The sequence below is a fragment of the Cotesia typhae genome, unplaced genomic scaffold (genome assembly GCF_013202065.1).
Source record: "Cotesia typhae breed Kobodo isofemale line unplaced genomic scaffold, CoteBio_Ctyphae contig_50, whole genome shotgun sequence".
NCBI classification, from domain to species: domain Eukaryota; kingdom Metazoa; phylum Arthropoda; class Insecta; order Hymenoptera; family Braconidae; genus Cotesia; species Cotesia typhae.
This window is the reverse complement of record NW_027423758.1, coordinates 2785406-2805699: the sequence shown is the minus strand read 5'-3', so window position 1 is coordinate 2805699 and position 20294 is coordinate 2785406. Positions and strand designations below refer to the sequence as shown.

General features: G+C 26.4%; 2 protein-coding genes across 3 annotated transcripts; both read left to right on the top strand.

Annotated features, from left to right (window-relative positions):
• Nucleotides 1-54: 54 nt before the first annotated feature.
• LOC141531616 (uncharacterized) lies at nt 55-4157 on the top strand. The gene is made up of 4 exons (XM_074249518.1): nt 55-217; nt 309-449; nt 715-1500; nt 2590-4157. The coding sequence occupies exons 2-4, from the start codon at nt 374-376 to the stop codon at nt 2979-2981; spliced, it is 1254 nt and encodes a 417-aa protein (XP_074105619.1). The 5' UTR covers nt 55-217; nt 309-373; the 3' UTR covers nt 2982-4157.
• Nucleotides 4158-6488: 2331 nt separating this feature from the next.
• LOC141531635 (uncharacterized) lies at nt 6489-12640 on the top strand. 2 transcript variants are annotated; one of them, XM_074249550.1, is made up of 5 exons: nt 6489-6615; nt 6691-7338; nt 10263-10577; nt 10749-11454; nt 11541-12640. In XM_074249550.1, the coding sequence occupies exons 4-5, from the start codon at nt 10756-10758 to the stop codon at nt 12513-12515; spliced, it is 1674 nt and encodes a 557-aa protein (XP_074105651.1). In that variant the 5' UTR covers nt 6489-6615; nt 6691-7338; nt 10263-10577; nt 10749-10755; the 3' UTR covers nt 12516-12640. The 2 variants fall into 2 exon arrangements, with proteins under 2 accessions (XP_074105651.1, XP_074105652.1); XM_074249551.1 differs by lacking the exons at nt 10263-10577; nt 10749-11454; nt 11541-12640 and adding an exon at nt 9068-10102 and having other exon boundaries at nt 6495-6615; nt 6691-7362.
• The last annotated feature ends 7654 nt before the right edge of the window (nt 12641-20294 follow it).

Sequence of the window (20294 nt, the reverse complement as noted above, 5' to 3'; positions counted from 1 at the left end):
GTCGGACCAATGCCCGACAAAAAAGTAAGGCTTGTTTAGTTTCGTTTAGTAAGCACTCATAAGATCAAGCTATTACAGTACCAAGTGACCGATGTCACAGATTTATATTACTGTGGAATATTCCACTCGATAAAGATTTAATTTTATTGAATTATAAATTATTTATTGTAATTAAATAAACGAATAACTCTGTTGAAGTAGATAAAATACACTTCAGGTAAATAGGTTATGTTATAGGAAAAAAGTATTTATTCACATTTTTTTTTTTTTTTAAATAAAAAATTGGATTTGTTAATTCATTTTTATAGCATTCATGGTCTCAAGAATTTTTTCTAAATAATGTTGTAGTAAAAATAATTACAAATTTTAAAAAATGTATCCCGGTGAAATCATCGTGATTAGTGATGATGACGATGAGTCTGCAGTAGAAATTATTCAAAACACATTAGGTACAAATTATTTATGATATTAAAGTTAGCTGTCACTTGGCATTTTTTTAATTTTCTTTAACAAAAAAATTATTTAAAAAAAATTGCATTTTTAATTTGCTAAAATTTTTACAAGTCCATTTTTAAAAAAATTTTTTTGGCTATAATTTGTTTGTTAAAAAAATTAAAACAATTACAAAAAATTAAAAGTGACAGCTAAATTTAACGTCCTAATTATTTATTTACAATTACGGACAAGTTTTTCTAAAGTCTTCTTTATTTTCAGCATCTAACACAAAATGCAGCTTTAGTGAAACAAACACAAGCATTATAACCACAGTAATTAATAATAGCTTTAAGAATGTCAATAATGAATTAAATGAGCTTGTTGATGATAGGTTTGGTAATAACGAGGATGAAAATTATAATTTTTTGATGCAAGAGCTGTCAGATCTTTTGGATTCATATAAATCCAATTCACTTAGTCAAGATTCTTTGATAGTTCCTGAGATAATTGAAGAAAATGTTGACGAGAGTACTCGGAATAATAATATGGGTGAAGAAAAGCATATACAGATAGTGAGTGTAGAGTCATTAAACCATCGAATAAACCAATGGATGGATACCAGTATGGAAGAAGAATTTGTTCCACCCGCTGATTATCAAGATCAAAAAGTATTTGAGGGAGATTTTAAAAATGTTGTAGCTGACGATCATCAGCATGAATTGTTAGGATTTAATTATAATAATTCAGAAAGTTTATTACAAAGTATAAATGATCCGTGGATGAAAACTCCGATGAACAAACTAGAACTTAAAGTTTTAAACAAATATCTTCCTGTAGTCCAGTTAACTAAGATTTATTTATCGAACAACAGTATCAATTTAAAGAATTTTATTAAAGACCAGATGCAAAGTGATGCTAATATTAATGGCCCTGATTTAAAACCATTAATTCATCAAAATATGGTGGATGTAAAACAGGAAGTTGGCTCAGAATTGAATTCAGTAAATGATGTTAATCAAGGATTATTGATCTGTAATACGTGTATTAAAACATTCAATTCAAGAGGTGGGTTTTAAATTTTTAATTACAAACTTCAAAATAGTCGGTTATATCACGTGCCAAATGTCAAAAGGGCGTATTACATCAGTTAAATAGGGTTCCATGCCAAAAGGGCGTATGAAAAAAATTTTTTTGCCATTCTTTTTAGAATCGCTCGAAACGTAAAGACCTGAAAAAAAAATTTTTTGACGCACTAACGCCATAAGGACGTATCGTAAGATATACGCCCTTTTGGCTTTAGGGAATTGTTGATCTAAAGCCGAAAGGGAGTATAAAAAAATCAGAATTTTTCAAAATTTCAAAAAACAGTCTTCAAAATTGTCTGCAGAAGGTTTGTATAAAAAAAAATTTTGAAAAAGTCAATATTTTCGATGGTACTAACTTTAAATTTTCATCATCTTGGACAGTCCAATGATTAAAAAAGTATATGAATTAGAAGTTTTTTCGCGTACTAAAATGTTCATGTTTTTATAAATTTCTCTTTTTTAAGACGAAAATGTAGAAGATACAGATAGAGAAGATGCAGGATTAAATCCCAATAAACTGTCCATATTTTGATATTAGTTTTTTCTTGTATTTTTTAACTTCGAATAATTATAATAATTTCTTGCCCGCTATAGCTTCAATAAAAGATATATTTTTGTTTAATTGTATGCCATAAGCGCGAGCGTAGGTATGCTCTATTCTCGCCTAAAAATTTAATCCACCGATTCCGTTGCGTCAAATTGTAATTAAAATCCATAATATATATGTATAGAATGAAAAATACCTTACTATAAGTGAGAAATTATCAACTAATCGTTAAAAAATATTTTTGAGCTGAATATAACTGAATAGATCTAATGAAAACTCTTTTTTTTTTTTTTAAACGGAGTAAAACCAATAATTTCTCAAATTTTAGAAAATTGTTTATTTTCTTAGCGGAAAGTTAAAAATTATACACCCTTTTGGCTTTGGAATTTTTTTTTCATTTTTAGGCTTAGAATATGTTTACAAAACGATTGGCACCAAAAAAAAATTATACACCCTTTTTGCATTTGGCATGCGATATTATGTAGTAGCATCTTGTACTCAAATTATTAATTCACGTTTCAGATTTATTCCAAAAACATATTAAATATTGTCACCCTGGCAATAAAGTTTACAAGTGTGATGATTGTCATTATGCCACTGACATATTTTTGTCATTGCAAACTCATCGATGGACACATGTCAAGAAACGTCCGTATCGATGTCGTCTATGTAATTATGGATCTAAGACACTACAAAATCTTAAAATCCATTTCCGGAGAGTTCATACAAAAGAGCGGCCTTTCGTGTGTCCACACTTTCCGTGTAAATTTGCGGGAGCATATTCTCAAGATCTAAAAAGTCATATAAGAAATAGACATTCCAAGAATGATAAAACTGTTTCGCTAGATCATCTCAATAATAACCGTTCTCGCTCCCATACACATTTAAAAGAAATTCCTCGAGTGTTAATTTGAAAGAATTAAAAACTGATAATGAAATTAATCCTATCGAAAAAATGTACCTGTGTACGGATTGCACATTTTCAACACCGTATCTAAATGAATTGAAAGTTCATTCAAGTCAACACGAAACTAGAAGTTTACAAAGTTTTAAGTGTGATGCTTGTGGTAATAAATTTATTAATAAGGATCAGCACATCCGAAATTATCATTCATTATTTGCTTCAAATAAAGAAGCAAAATGTTCATTTTGTAACGAAACTTTTACTAATAACTATAACATGAAGTTGCATCTTAAAACTCATGCTAATAAAAACTTAAAAAAATGTGGCATATGTCTTTACATCACTTCTAGTAAAAAAAAGTATCGAATACACATGAGTGATCATAAAAAAAAAAATTATTTACTTGTAATGATTGTAATAAATCATTCCGGAGCAAAAAGTTATGTAGAGAACATCGAATAGATTTTCATTACACAATTAATAATTCTTAAGAACCAAGCTTTTTAATTATCTTCAAAATTGTCGTGCTAAGCTGCTCTTAATTTACGATTTTCTTTCTTCATAACGTATTTTCAGAAAAAATTTATTTTATTTAACCAAGTACTAATGAAGTGTTATGAAATAAAATTTTTATTGGATTGTTAGATTCAAGTATAAGCGTCAAATATCTATCTGACATTACAAAAAATTGAAATTTGTTTGTTTTTCGGGTAAAGCCATAACTATCTTTAGTTTTGGTTGTTCGATCAAATATATGCATAAGTTTATTTAACAAACAAGATTATTAAAAGTGTATTAATAATAAACCATTACTGTATATCTTCTAACACAAAATAATTTTTCGACATAGTCATGTTAGTTGACTGATATTTAAATGTCAGATGATCGTTAATGATGTTTAAAAATTTATGACGAGCTTTAGAAATAATTTCTTTTTACATTTTATGGAATTTATTGATTTGCAATAACATTGTGAAAAGTTTTTGTCAACAATGTTGTATGAATATTTATCCGAGCTTTATTACTAAAAAAACTATTCTTTTATTGATGTTTCCTTTTAAACGTTCATGTGTTCTATATTCAAAAAATTACTATTATGTTATTTTATTACTTATATTATAATTTTTACAAAAAATTAATCGTCAATTGTGAAACTAATAAATGTAATCAAAAAATTTACAAAAAATTTTTTAGTTTTTTATTCTTAACTTGACAAATAGTTACATTTATATTGAATAATATATATGTAATATTGAACTATATTGAATTATTTGTTAAGGTAAAGTACCCAGTAGTTGAACAGGTTTCAAAGTAAAACGTATTTGACCCTACTTTTAATATATAAAGATGTAATTATTATTATTAGTTCAAATTAGTGATTTTCATGAAAATATAAATAATTTTGAATTGATTGAAACGAAAAATAGCAAAGATAATTGGATATTTATATTTTGACAACGTTTTTAAGATAGACTATGAAAGGAGTAGTAGTTGAACACTCCGGGAGCAGTAGTTGAACTAATATAATATATGGCAATAGACACAACAAAAATTTTCAACGTTTTATTGAAATATCAAAAAAATTATAACATGTTATTGATTAATGTCAAAAATAATACTGTGAATATTTAATATGTTCATTTAAAAATGAGAGATATTTGTATTTAATTTTTTAATTAAATTTTTTATGAATGATAAAGCAAATTTTCAATTATAAATAAAAAAAACTCAATTCAAAACGTTCAATAATTTTTAACTACACTAATTTTAAGCTATAAAACTTATTCAAGTGGCAGTAATTAATACAAATTACAATGCTGATCACTAGTCTATAAACCTATTAGGGGTGAGAGTGCTGTTAAAATTATACGGCCCCAGCTTGTTCAAGTTCTGGGTACCGCTTTGAAAATTTGGAGTTATAGTTAGACGATAAAATTTAATATAAAAATTGTCGTTCATGTCTTTGCAAAAAATATGTATTATTTAGAAAAGACTATTTCATTGGGTGGTACAATTTTAAGGTAGATTTTATCGAAATGCCTAAAAGTTTATAAGTTTAAAAATGGTAGCTCTTCAAAATTATCAAAATAGTAAAAATCACGTTTTCGGTGACTTCATTGATGTATAACTTTTGATTAAAAAAAGATGGCTAATTTTTTTATAAATTCATGTAAAAGCTAATGAAATTACCTTTAATTTAACGTATATAACATTGACATGTTGACCGATTTTAGTTATTTTATCGGAGTTAAGAGTACAATTGAAACATTTTCAGGCAATGTGTTGTACAAACAAATTATAAATGTTATTTTATCGAGAATGCTCAACAGATCCTAATGAGAATTAAAATAAATTTCATTTAATGTCAGACGAAAGTTAATGAGATAATATAATAATTCATTCTGTGAAATCTACCTTCCAATTTGGGTGTAGCCGAATGGCGTTTTTTTTTTTTTTTACTTAAAATGACATACCATTTTTTTTTTACTAATTGTTGGGTCTACGGTTTATTTATTTTATGTGTTTATTTATCAAAATTTGTAGACCCTGAAGCCTTACCTCCCTAAGGGCCTTACATATAAATGAATACTTGGTAATAATAATAGTAATTAAACAGTAATGGAAATGATAATAAAAGACAGTATAGAAAAGCAAGAAAAGTAACGTTGTCTCCCAGTAAAGTCTATCTAAGTTACGATCTAATGACTTTAGCTAATAAAACAAAGAATAGAAAAAATATAAATTTTAAAATATAGTAACTACAGTAATTACAGTAATTATCTTTATCCACAAAAAACTCATAGCATTTAGATCGAAATTCAATGTAATCAATAATCGTGACAATCTCCTCCGGTAACTGGTTACAGACTCTAACCGCCGTGACAATAAAGGTTTTGTACCTTTTTCCCTTTTTCATTAAAAAAATAGCATCTATCGGCTATTCTTGACATCTCAATTTTTAAGTTAACAAAAATAGAATTTTTTTAATTTAAAATTGAAAAAACTTACAGAAATCAATTACTGTATCATTGAATAATTTATGACATGCACAAAGGTGTGCGAAAAGTGTGTTTAAGCACTGGTCCCATTTTTATAAGTGTTCAAGTACTGGGTACTTTAACTTATCTAAGTGCAAATTTAAAAATCGCGCTCTAAAAAATACCGAGAACGTTTCCGGTACAAAATAAACAGACATCTTGCTCCATTGTTTTATTAAACTTGTTAAAGATACTTAGTAGCTAAGAGCAATATTAACTAATAATTAATAAGACTCTAATTTTAATTAAAAATTTTTAATATTATATTATTGATAGTTGTATAAAAACGAATGAATGTAATCGAATAAAAAATGATTAACGGCAAATAAAATAAATCATCTGTTGAACAGATGATATAAAATATTTTAAGGTAACTAGGCTATAATTTTGTGAAAAACGTGCCTTTATATTCATTAATAAATATATTTATAAATAAATTTCAGTGATAATTTTTTTTTTTTTTTTTTTTTTTTTGACACAGGTCCATAAATCCAATTTTTAATCTAATAGTCAAGATTTTCTATCAAGAGAAAATGTATTCCGGAGAAGTCATACTTGTCAGTGATGAAGATTCCGAAGTAGAAGTTTTAAGTAACACATCGTCAGGTAACAATTACATTGTTTGTTTTAAAAATTTTTTAAATTCAACAAGTTTTTAATCGTCATTATTAATTTTCATAGCTGATAAAAATTCTAACGCCAATATAACTACAAGAATGCCGATTATTTTTAATCGCTCCAAAAGCATCAACAAAGAATCATATAAACTTAAGACTAATAATGATGATGAGTTCGTGAGTGATGATGATTATCACAATCGCTTGATGCAAGAATTGTCAAATGTTTTGGCTGTAAGAAATCTAAATTTTGATCATCAAAGTTCCTGTCCCAGCACTTCGGATAATTATGTCCCTGAACCGAGTTATGAAAACATTTTTGTCTCTGAGGATAATCAGAGTAATGATTTCAGCGACAGGAATCATATACAGATATTAAAAGTGGAATCATTAAGTGAATGGGAAGAACAATATACAGACAATCAATCAGAACATTTATTTTCACTGGTTGATGATAAAAGTAGTGGAAAAAAATTGGAGAAAAAAAGTCAAGCAACTAGGCATGAACTGAATATTCTAAATAAATATCTTCCTGTTGTTCAGCTTACAAAAGTTTCGCTGCCTTATAACAATATTCATTCAGAAAATTTTCATAAAAAGCAGTTACAAGTTGACAATACTACTGTAAATAACGTAATAAGTAAAAACGTTGTTGTAGAAATGTCCCACACTAATGATGATCAAGAAGTTTTTGAATTTGAATGCAAAACTTGTAAGAAAACATTCTATTCGAACGGTAACTTTAAAATTTTTACTACACACTGATAGAAGAATTTGTTTGTATTCAATAAGCTTTATTAACTGTTAATAAATGATTTTTTAACATCATAGGATTTAATAAATGTTTATTAACAGTTAACAAATATTTATTAACTGTTAATAAATATTTATTAATGGTTAATGAATATTTGTTAACTATTAACAAATATTTTGGAACAAAAAGCGAAAAAGTGTCAATTTCCTTTTGACACTTTTTATGGCAGTAACACATCTTTACTCCAGATTACTCAACTCTGCGACATACTGTACTCAATCGAAATAATCGAATAACTTAAAAAAAAGACAACTTTACTAGATTCATTCACTATTCGATACTAACTTTATTTAACACTAAGTTTACTTAGTACTAACTGTATTCAATGATATTTCGACGCAATAATATATTAGAAGTGTTGACGCGCTTTTAAAAATCTCATTCAAATTTTTTTTATTTAATAATATGTTTACTTTAAATAAATTAAAAAAAAACTTTACTCAATAATTTTATTCTTAAAAAATAAATTCTACTGTTTTACAAACTTTATTCAATGTCAACTTTACTCAATTATATATGATTTATATATCTATGTATAGTAACATTTCTTTTTTTAATTTATTAAATTATTTATTGGAGTACAGATTGCACAGAGCTGAGTAATTTTGAATACAGTTTTATTGTTGTCGAATAAAATATTATTGAACAAAAACAAATTGAATGGAGATTTTTAAAAGCGCGTCAACACTTCTAATATACTATTGAGTCGAGATATCATTGAATACAGTTAAGTAATACTGAGTAAAATTAGCATCAAGTACTGAAAGAATTGAGAAAAGTTTTTTTTTTTTTTTTTTAAACTTATTTAATTTTTTGAGTTGAGTACAGTATGTCGCAGAGTTGAATAATTTGGAGTAAAGAGTACTGCCCTTTTATAACCCTATAGCTAAAATACATGATAATAATTCAATTCATTAAATTAATTAACATTTTTAATATTTAAAAATGTAAAAGATAATTATGAGCTGTGATAGAATTTGGTATTTTACAATAAATGTTATTATAATGCAATAAAATTAATGCAAATAATTTAAAAAGATGATTTTTGTTTATAAGTAATCTTCATATCATTTTACACAAATGAAATTGCAAGCGAAACAAATTCACTCAACAAAATATTTATTAACTGTTAATAAATATTTGTTAACTATTAATAAAACTTGTTAACGATTATTGAATGTACTTTCCTCCCAAATAAATATTTATTGAATATTAAAAATATTTACTAAAATTTAATAAATTAAATAATTGTCTTCCAATAAGTTAATAAATCAATTATTAATAGTTAATAAATCCTTCTATCAGTGCATGACTTATTAAATAATAATGAAATTAAAGTTAGTAGTTACTTGACCATTTTTAATTTTATTTAACAAACAAACTTGTTCCGAAAAGTTATTTTAAAAAAATTGCATTTTTAGTTTTTTTTAAACTTCTACAAGTCAATTTTTTTTCTCATGTTTAATGACATAATTTGTTTGTTATAAAAATTCTTGAAAAAATAAACTTATATAATAAATTAATTTTTATAAAATAATTTTACAATAAAAACTACTGATGGATAATTTCATAATTATTGGATGTCTGGTAATAATATTTTGTATTTAATTAAAAAAAATTTTTTTAGAGTTACTCAGTAAACATATTAAATATCATATAAAGAGAATTCATACAAAAAAGACGTCCTTTATGTCCTCACATCCTCCATATACTTTTGCTGAAGCAACTTCTCGGGATCTAGAAAGACTCTCCAAAATGGAACGTACCAAGAATAAGTACTATAAATGTACTATTTGTAATTTTAAGACTGGTACTTTACGTTGTCTTAATAATCATTTACGTCGCTTTCATAATGATAAAACTCCATACATCTGTACGGAATGTAGTTACAGTAGTACTAATTTAAGAGCATTGAATGTTCATATAAATCATCACTTTGCCAAAGAAACTTATCGTTGCTCTCAATGTACGTACTCTACTGCATGTAATAGTGATCTTCTATCTCACATTGAAATTCACAAAAGTAAAAAGTATAAATGTGATATTTGTAGATCGCTATTTTCAAAACAAGAAAGTTTTAGTAAGCATAAACTCGATAATCATACAGTATTTCCGTTTAATCAAACAGCTAAGTGTAAATTTTGCGACGATCAATTTACAAATAAATATAATAAAAAGTTGCATCTGATGACTCATGAGCATAAGAATAAAAAATTTCATAAATGCAATCGATGTATTTACATGACGTTGTCCGTAAAACAATTTAAAAAACATATGGATGAGCATAAATTTAATAGATTATTTATTTGTAATGATTGTAGCAAGTCTTTTCCACTCAAGAAGTTGCTGGTACAACATAGGTCAAATTTTCATTACGAGATTAATAATTAAAATTTACGTTATTTAATTTATTAACGTAAACAGTTTTTCTTTTTTGTTTTTTTGAATTTAATTTATAACTTTTAGTTATTTTTTTACATACTTATGAACTTCATCTTGACTATTGAATTAAATATTACAAGTCGATGATATTTTTTCATGATCAAAATAAGATAGTAAGATTTATAGTGAATGACTTTAAAATACTATCCTTTCTTTTTATTTGTTTTATTAATATTTTGTATTTTCTTTTTAATTAATTAATAAACAAATAATAAATTTATTTATTACTATGGGAATCTTTTTGACAATACTTCACAAAACATATTTTCTGTACGGATACAATCATACATAAATGTCATAATTTTTTCCTTTTGATGATACGATTGATATTGATGTACTCCAATTTAAACTAACTGGTTTTTATTCATTTCATGCACGAGTTTATACATATACATACGCACATTATTGAGTAGTTGGGGATGGCGAGAAGGGGATGTCTTTGATTGCATGTCTGCGCACCCCATGTAAAAAACTAGGCAGCTGACTACTGGTCCAGTCTTTCAGTACTCAGTATCCATGGTTTACAGTGTCTATAAAACATATTCCTGTATTGTGTACTCACTTCAGTTCAAGCACAGATGGAAATTATGAAAAAATCAATAAAATCTGAGATTGGGATTTAATTTGGTAACAAATTCTCTTTAAGATACAAAAATTTAACAGGATTTTATCAATAAATAAAAAAAAATTACAAGGTGAGTATTTAATTGTGTAAAATACTCTTAATTCAATTTATATTTTTAATGAATTAGTGTGCATTTATAAAAATAATTTATTGATAATATTTACATTAATTTAATTGAAAAAAATTTTTTATTTTTAATTGTTGAATATGTTTTAATACAAAATTATATATTTTTTTGCAGAATCAAAATGTTCACATTAATTGATGATATGATGAAATATCCTTGTGATGGAATAGAAAACGTAATTAAAATATCCAATTTCAATAATAATGGAATCAATATGAACTACGATTACACGGAACATGTAAACAGTGCAACAGATACTCAGTTCCTACCACCATCAAATACCGAACCAACATTAACAGAAAATATTAATTATATCTCAACATCATATGAACTTTTGGGTTCACAGAATGACGCTTATCTAAACTCATATCAAAATCAACCGGTCCAAAATTTGATATCCATAGACCAAAATGAACAAAATATTATACCTATTGTTCCCGAGTTTTCTTATCCAAATGTAAATCTTATGCCGACTATTCCGATCAACGATTATGCACTGGTTCCTTGTTATTATTTGGTGGTACCTGAAGATGGTCTTGTTGCGCCACCCATTATCCCAGTGAACACTATTCCAGAACAAATTCCAGTAAGCTTTGAAGACCGCAGTAACTTTGTGATGGTAAACGTAGACAATGAGTTGGAAAAAATCAATGGTAATTTTATTTATCTTAATAATGTAGTCGCTTCAAATACCCAGGATTTGTTAAATCAAGAAAATGAAGTAATTGATACTTGCCAGACTTCTGTCGCTGATTTTCCAAGTTGTGAATTGCCAACAGACTCAATAGACAATTCAGTATCTTTAGAATCTTCATCAAACGTAACTAGATGAACGAATTATTTTTATTAATAATTTAAGACAGTTAATATAATATATTTATTTGATTAATACTTCTCTTTTCACAGATAAAAGACCAGGTGACACCCGATGCTTCTATTTCTTCTCATCCTGAATCTGGAACTCAATCCCAGGCAACAGAAAAATCCCATCCATGTAAAATTTGTAAAAGAAAATTCAACAGTTTAAATCAATTAGAAATTCACATGGGAATTCACGACGTTGGAGATAAATTATTTAATTGTTCTGTATGCCATGCGAATTTCCATAAGTTTCATCTTTTAAAACGGCACATGCGGATTCATAAAAGCACCAAAACATTTACATGTGAAATTTGCTCAACAAAGTTTGAGTGGGCTGAGTTTTTGGAACAGCACAAAAAGCGTTGTAACGATGGTAAAAAGCCATATCATGTGTGCAGTGTTTGCCAAATGAAACTCAGCAGTCTTTTGAAACTAAAACAACACATGCGTACTCATAAGGAGAAACAGACACATGAATGCAGCGTTTGTAAGAAGAAATTCATCTGGCCGTCACTACTAAATGTTCATATGCGCATCCACACCGGTGATAAAAGATATGAGTGCGATATTTGCCATGTGAAGTTTACTGCGGCTTGTAACATGAAGAAACACAAGCTCACACATACAGGCGAGAAACCCTTTCAGTGTGACATTTGCCAGGCAAAATTTACTCGATCAATCAGTCTTACTCAGCATAAAGCAACTCATACCAACAGAACTGAAGAGTGTGAAATTTGTAAATCGAAATTCAGGGGACCCTGGAATCTAAAGAGACACATGCGGATCCATACTGACGAAAAACCTTTCAAGTGCGATGAATGCCAATCGACATTCTCTCAAAAATTTTACTTGTCAAAACACATTCGTCTTCATTACAACAAAAAATCTTATGAGTGTGATTATTGTAAGATGAAATTATCTCAAAAATATTGCTTGATTCGTCATATGAAGATTCATGTGGGTAGTAGCGCGTACAAGTGTGACGAGTGCCAAAAAAATTCCATTCCATACGAGGTTTGAGTCATCACAAGTGCATCCATACCGGAGAAGTCCCATTTGAATGTGATGTCTGTAAAAAAACATTTTTGAAGTTAAAACACTTGCTCAAACATGAAAATATTCATAAAAAGAAGAAAATGTACCACTGTGATATTTGTAACGCTGGATTTAACCAAGTCGGTCATGTTGCGGTCCACAAAATAAGGCATCATGAATCCCAATCGTCTCAAAATTTTAAATGCAAATTTTGTGATGAATCTTTCAAGAGTAGTTACTTCTTGAAGCTTCACCTTAAGAATCATAAAAATGAAAAATATTTTTACTGTAACATTTGCTTGTACAAGACAAGATGGCCTATTTCAATTAAAGTTCATACTCAAAATCACTCAAAAACAGGTTTGTATATTTGTTACGATTGTGGAAGATCATCTAAAAGAAAAATTTTGTTACTACAGCATAGGAAGAAGTTTCATAGTTCTTAATTTGAAATATTAAACATATCCGTGTTTTTAAAGTTAATCAAAATTTAAAAACTAAACTATAGTCTGAATATAAATCGAAAATTGAATTCACAAAATTGTGGATTAATTGTTTCAATTTCTAGAAAATTATTTTTAAATAATTTTATTTTTTTAATATATAAAGAAAGTAATTTTATAAAAATTGTGTTAAAAATTTTTAAATTACTAGATTTTATTTTAAATTATTTTTATACCAAAAATGAAAAATAAATTTAATTTAATTTATATAAATTTGTTATACTGAATTATTGTTTTAACGTGATATAAATTTACTAAAATATATTTTATAGTATTTATTAATGTAAAAAGTGAAATTGATGTATATATTATTGTGCAAAATAATTTGTGTAATAAATAATAAAAAGTCTCTGAACTGGATCAAACAGAATTTTTATCGTCCAAATCGTTACAAGTTTTACAGCAATATTTTTTGTGATTCAGAAAATTTATTATTGATGAAATTTTAGACGCAATTCAATTTATCGCATATTAAGAAAATTATATTTGAACCTATTTTCATCTGTAATGAAAGCACAACTAAAAAAACGCAATTATTAATTTAAATAAAATTTGTAGTCAATCATTTGATTCCGCAAGTATTTTTTTTTTTTTTTTTAATTTGAAACCATTAAACATAATTTATTGTAATAATAAATTTATTTTAAATCATCGTTGAAGAATATCAAATTGTCTGATTTGCAAGGATAAATGATCAAAATTATAATTTAATTTAATTATTTCTTGAGCGAATCTACAGATTCGGTAGAATCTGGCGCCAAGTTCCGTTCAAAAATTCCGTTGTAAACGGAGCGCCAGACTACCGAATGTGTTTACCGTAAGCAGAACGATATTTTTAGGTTGTAAAATTTTATTAATTCTACAGAACTTTTTTTTCTCCAATATTACTCTATAATTATACATTATATGTTATATTATCAATATTAATTGATAATGGTCATTGAAAATAATAAATTCTATTTAAAATTAATTAAATTCTCTAGCACAAACTATAGCGACCCAGATTTTTAGATTTTGACTTTTTTTCTTATGGAGAAAGTGACATGCCACAGACTAAATAATTCGAGAATGTATGGTAACTCTCCACTAGATGGGAGACTACAGTTAAAAAAAAGTTATGAGCTTGCGTCGATGCTCACTAGGGCTCGTCAATGTTACTCTAACACAAACTGTAGTTAGAAAGTTCGAAATCGAAAATAAAAGAAATAGTAACAATCATCACCAATATTATAAAAACCATGAAAATTTATTTTACGATTTTATAAAATATAAATATTATGATTGATAATTTGTCTATCAATCTAAACCAAAGGATATACTTGATGGAATTTTATTAATGCTTATTAGTTACTCTACGAGATATAAAAGTTTAACGTGATTTTATTGTTACAATTGTTTGTGCACTAATTTTCCGCGGCAAAAGTACATAATTTGAATTGAAAATTTTTTCAATCACATAAAATGTTGAAATTTTTTTTTTTTTAATAAAATCTATAGAATTTACTATCAACTTTACATATGAATTTTTTTAAATTAACTTTTTTTTAAATTAAGTTCTATTTATTAACTAGAGTCAATATCTACAAGAGCTCACATTGTTTGGATTTGGTTTCTATGTAATAGTCAGCTGATCATTGCCTTAGTAATTCTGTTCGAGTGTTCTACAGACATAGGTGGCACTGCTATACTGCGACCAAACTGCGCGGACATTCAAAACGACAATATTCTGTACATAATGCTTATATTCATTATGAGTTTGATGAATCGTATTATTTACTAATAACATAATTATGATAATAATAATATGTAATAAAAATAATCATGCTAATAATAACAATAAAAATGAAGATAATACTGATAGTTATTATAATGATAACAATAGATTGATGTTAAAAATAATTGCATTCATAATATTGAACAATACGATTATTTTATTAAATTATTAAGGATTGTGGTATTAAATCCAAATTCACAATTTCTAAATTACAAAAATATATAAAATTTTTCCTACGATTTTATAAAATATAAATATTATGATTGATAATTCAAGTCTATCAATCTCATCCAAAAGATATACGCGACTAATTTTCATGAAATTTTATCGATGCTACTAGTTTCTTTACGGAAAATAAAAGTTTAATTTATTTTTATAATAATTTTATGAACATTTCATATCCGTGGGAAAAGTACAAACTTTAAATTAAGAATGTAAAAATTTCTTATGAATACAAAAAAATTTACAGAGTAAACTACTAACTAAACTATCCAACAACCTTCTATGTGTATGTTGTTAAACATATTGTTCTAATTTAATTTAATTTATTAACCAGACCAAATAGATAATACGCTAAACATTGTTTGAGTTTTACTTTCTTCGGATATACCAGCTGTTCAGGATCTCGAGAATTCTCATTAAGCAGTGTGTACATTCTATGATCTTTTGGTCATTTCCTATAGGTGGCATTGTTATTCGATTGAGCGGGTTTCAAATAATCATAATTTTTAGATAATTCGTATTGTAATTATGCGTTTGATGCATTGTCTTATTTACTAGCAACAATATCATAATAATAATAAATGATAATTTAGGAGCTGATTTTTAAAATGGTATTAAAGTAAAATTTCAATTATTTGAAAAAGCTTTCGTTGTAAGAGAACAATTTCCATTATGCTTGAGTTATGCAGTAACTATTGATAAGAGTCAAGGTTTAAGTTTAAAAAATGCCATCATTGAAGCAGGGAACACCATTTTTAATGTTGGTCAAATTTATGTAACCCTATCTCGTGTAACAGAGTTACGTGGACTATATTTAATCAATTTTGATCCTCATTCCGTTAAAGCAAGCTCTTCAGCAATTAAAGAATATAATCGTTTAAGAAAAATTTATAGGTCTGATTTACCTACCATACCAATTCCTGATACACGTTGGCAAAAAGTATGGGATATGATTTGGGCAGTTGAAGAACATTCTATTCAAATTGAACCCAATAATGCGAAAAAGCTTCTCTTAATTTATTAGAATTTCGAGGTATTGAAAACTGTGATAACGTTTCCGATGGTCTTGATTCAATTATTCTATGTATATTTAACAATACAATAATTAGAAAATTATTAATCAATCATAGCCCAAAAAATCAATCTGTCAACAATAAACTTAGTAATTTATACAGCAAATATAATAATCGCGAATTACTTTTAAAGTCCAGTGACATTAAAGAGTCATTAATAGAGCAGCCTTATTCTATGACAAATAACGATCCTGTATCAGTATTTCTTAAAATTTGTGATGATAATTGTGATATTCGAAATTTAGTACAATTTAAATTAGAAATTAATGATCGATGCAAAACATGCAATTATTCCAATTCTTACAGTATACTAGAAAATGTATTATATGTTTCAATATATGATGAGAAAAAAACATTTGAACTACAAGAATTAATTGATTCATCATTTGGATATTGGTTTACTAATTTAATTACTAATTTCAAATTTTGTGAAAATTATATAGAAGTCAAAGAAACGCTAACAAAAATTTCATTAAATTCCTTGCAACAGATATTAGTTGTGAAGTTACATGTGTCCATCAAAGGAAAAAATAAATTAATAAATAGGAAAAAAGGGTTTATAAAATCGGTACCCAAAGCAAAAATATCAATATGTAATACAAACTATGCTGTTGTAAGTGCTATATTTTACTCTTCAAAAGATGGTAATTCTGAAAATTATCATGTTGCGATGATTAAATAAAATTTATCATGGATCCAAATAGATGATGAGACTGTACAATCAGTAAGATGGCCTGCGAATTCTAAAAGTGCTTACGTATTTTTCTTACAAAAGAAGTAAATTGAAAACTTGAGGTACACCGAAAGAAAGAAAGTCTTAAGTCAAGCGTAAATTTTCTTAAATCAAAAAATCTTAAGGAAGATTGAAAATTTCTTGAATGAAGTTAATTTTTTTAAGCCAAGAAAATTCCTTCTTGCTCCAAAATAACTTCGGTCTTCCTTACAATTTTCTTAGTTCAAAAAATTTTCTTTTTCTATGTATATATGACATCTTAATACTTAAAATATATTAACTTATCTTAAACTTAACAAGAAATTAAATAAAATATCTACTACTAACTTCTTTTAAAGTTAAAAAAATACTTAAGTAAATGAGCACAAACAACAAAACAAAAATTTTTTTTAAATTATAATACTAAATAAAAAAAAATTAATCCACAGATTCGGTAGAATCTGGCACCAAGTTCCGTTCAAAATTTCGTTGTAAACGGAGCGTCAGACTACCGACTGTGTTTACTGTAAGCATGACGTTTTTCTGAGGTTGCAAATTTTATTTTAAATTCTACGTTCTTTCTTTTTCTTAAATTTCTATTATAACAGTAGTTCATACCTTTTTTTCCTAATATTAATTAATTGAAAAAAATTGTTTAGTTCTATGAATCAGAATTATTTCGGTTCAGACAGCGTTGAATATAACTGCTTAAATTTTGTCCCTATTATAATTTTTTATTCAGATATCTCTGCATAGGAACACTTTTTAACAATAATACTAATTATAATACTAAAAGTAATAATATCGGTAATAATAAATTGATGTTAAAAATGACAGCAATAATAATATTTATCATTATCATTATTATTACTAAAATAATTGTTTGTTATTTTCATTGAATTAATGTGTATTGCAGTATTAAATCTAAATTAAAATTTTTTCTTATTAAGAAAATGTCAAAATTCTCTTTGTATATATAAGAAATGTATAATTTTCATCGATAATTTAAGTTATCGATTTAATCCGGAGGCGTTTACGCGGATTAGTCAGTTTAAATTTTTAATACCACTAGCTAATATGAGAAAAGAAAACTTTAATTTTTTTATCATAATTTGAGCTGTAAAATCAAAGAACGAACGACTTTTCATATGATTATAGCTTTGCCTGAAAAAATTCATTTATTTATGAATTTTTACTATTGCGCGAGGAAAAGTTTACGTTTGAAATTAAAAATGTAAAAGTATCTTATGAAACAAAAAATTTTATAGAACAAATTATCATACAACCTTCCATGTTTATGTTTGAAACATATTTTTTTAATTAAATTTTATTTGTTAACCAGTTTAAACACACAAACATTGTATGAGTTATACTTTCTTCGGATAAACCAGATGTTCAGTGTCTGGGGAATTCTCATTGAAAAGTGTGTACATTCGATGATCTTATGGTTAATGCATGTAGATGGCACTGTCATCCAATTGAGCGGGTTTCAAATAATCTTAATCTCTTGATAATACGAAACATGACTATGCGTTTGATATATTGCGTCATTTACTAACAACAATATCATAATAACAATAAATAATATTGGTAACCATAATAAAAATAACAATAATAGTAATTATAATACTGAAAGTATTAATATCGGTAATAATAAATTGATGTTAAAAATGAAAGCAATAATAATGTTTATCATTATCATTATTATTACTAAAATGATTGTTGTTATTAATAAATCCGAATAAAAACAGTTTCACTGTAAAAATTGCGCCAAGTCCACGTTCATAAAACTCATCTCAATAACATTAGCACTTTACAAAAAAAATAAGACTCGTTTCAAAAATTTTCATTCTTTACAAAAAGATGTGAAATCCGAACAAAAACAGTTTCACTGTAAAAAATTGCGCCAAGTCCACGTTCATAAAACTCATCTCAATAACGTTTGCACTTTACAAAAAAATAAGACTCAATATAATAATTGTCATTCTCTACAAAAAAAGTGAAATACAAAAAATACCAAGAAACTGTCATAATGTTAAAAAATTGAAAGAAAATTTGTTGAAAATTTAAAAATTAAAAAAATTTTTTTATCGTACTTGGCGCGCGTCATTGAGTACCCCAAATTTTTTCAGGATAAATAAACATCCTTTGAATGATTAAAATTTATAATTAAGTCAACCTATAAAATGCATGAATTTAATTAATCAACTATTATTATTTAATAATAAGTTTTACAAAATTTAGGTAAAATCGACATGTCATACATATGTTATTTGAAATTTTTTAATCTTCCAGACATCATTTATGATTTTACTAAAACGCCCTCTCGTGTTTGGTTATGAAAACTACTTCAAAGTAGATACAATTGAGTGCTCTAAAAAAGAAAACATATGGCCGACTAAATTGAGAAAATGCGGTGTGATTGCCAATCAAAATGTGTTAATTACAATTAAACTAAGCAATATCAAGTTTCTTCATTGAAGCTTAATGACAGAGCTGAAAAAAATTGAATCCAAAAATTTTATATAATTTCAGATGATTTCACCACACCACCATATTGATAGTTATGTCCACTAAAAATTTTAAAAAAATTTAAAAACGGATTTTTCACTGAAACTGATAATTAATCGAGTAAGCAGTGTTTTTAATGAGTTGAGTATGCTTGACTAATGTAAATTTATAAGTATAAGACTGTATGAAATCATATATTATGTAATTAGAGCTGATCAGCCCGAATATGTATAACTATACATATAATTACATAAATTCGAGCAAAATCGTTTTTTCTCGGGTTGAAATTCTTCCGAAAAAATTTGGGGTACTCAATGACGCGCGCCAAGTACGATAAAAAATTTTTTTAATTTTTAAATTTTCAACAAATTTTCTTTCAATTTTTTAACATTATGACAGTTTCTTGGTATTTTTTTGTATTTCACTTTTTTTTTGTAAAGAATGACAATTATTATATTGAGTCTTATTTTTTTTGTAAAGTGCAAATGTTATTGAGATGAGTTTTATGAACGTGGACTTGGCGCAATTTTTTTACAGTGAAACTGTTTTTGTTCGGATAGAATAGTTTTATAATAAGAATTATGAAAAATTAATTCTAATAATAAATAAATTGTTATTTTTGATAGAATTAAAATATCGACTTTTAAACATTTAATTTTTCGCGCCATTACTTCGCATTGACGCGAAACTTTTATTTTCCGCTTATTTATTTATGTATTAATGTCTATCAAGATAGTTTAAACAATAAAATGTTTCATTTATTTATTTAACGAATATTTAATACTATAAATATTGATGATGAACTCTTATGTGCACTTTTTTTCCTGGAATTATTTGACCGTTAGATTCAACCTTGTTCTCATCCCCTCTCTATGATTCTTAGAAGTAAAAAATTGAAGTTTGTATTCATTTTGTGACGGTTTTACATCTTAAAACAAAGGAACTATTTCGGTGCAAGTAAAAAACTAT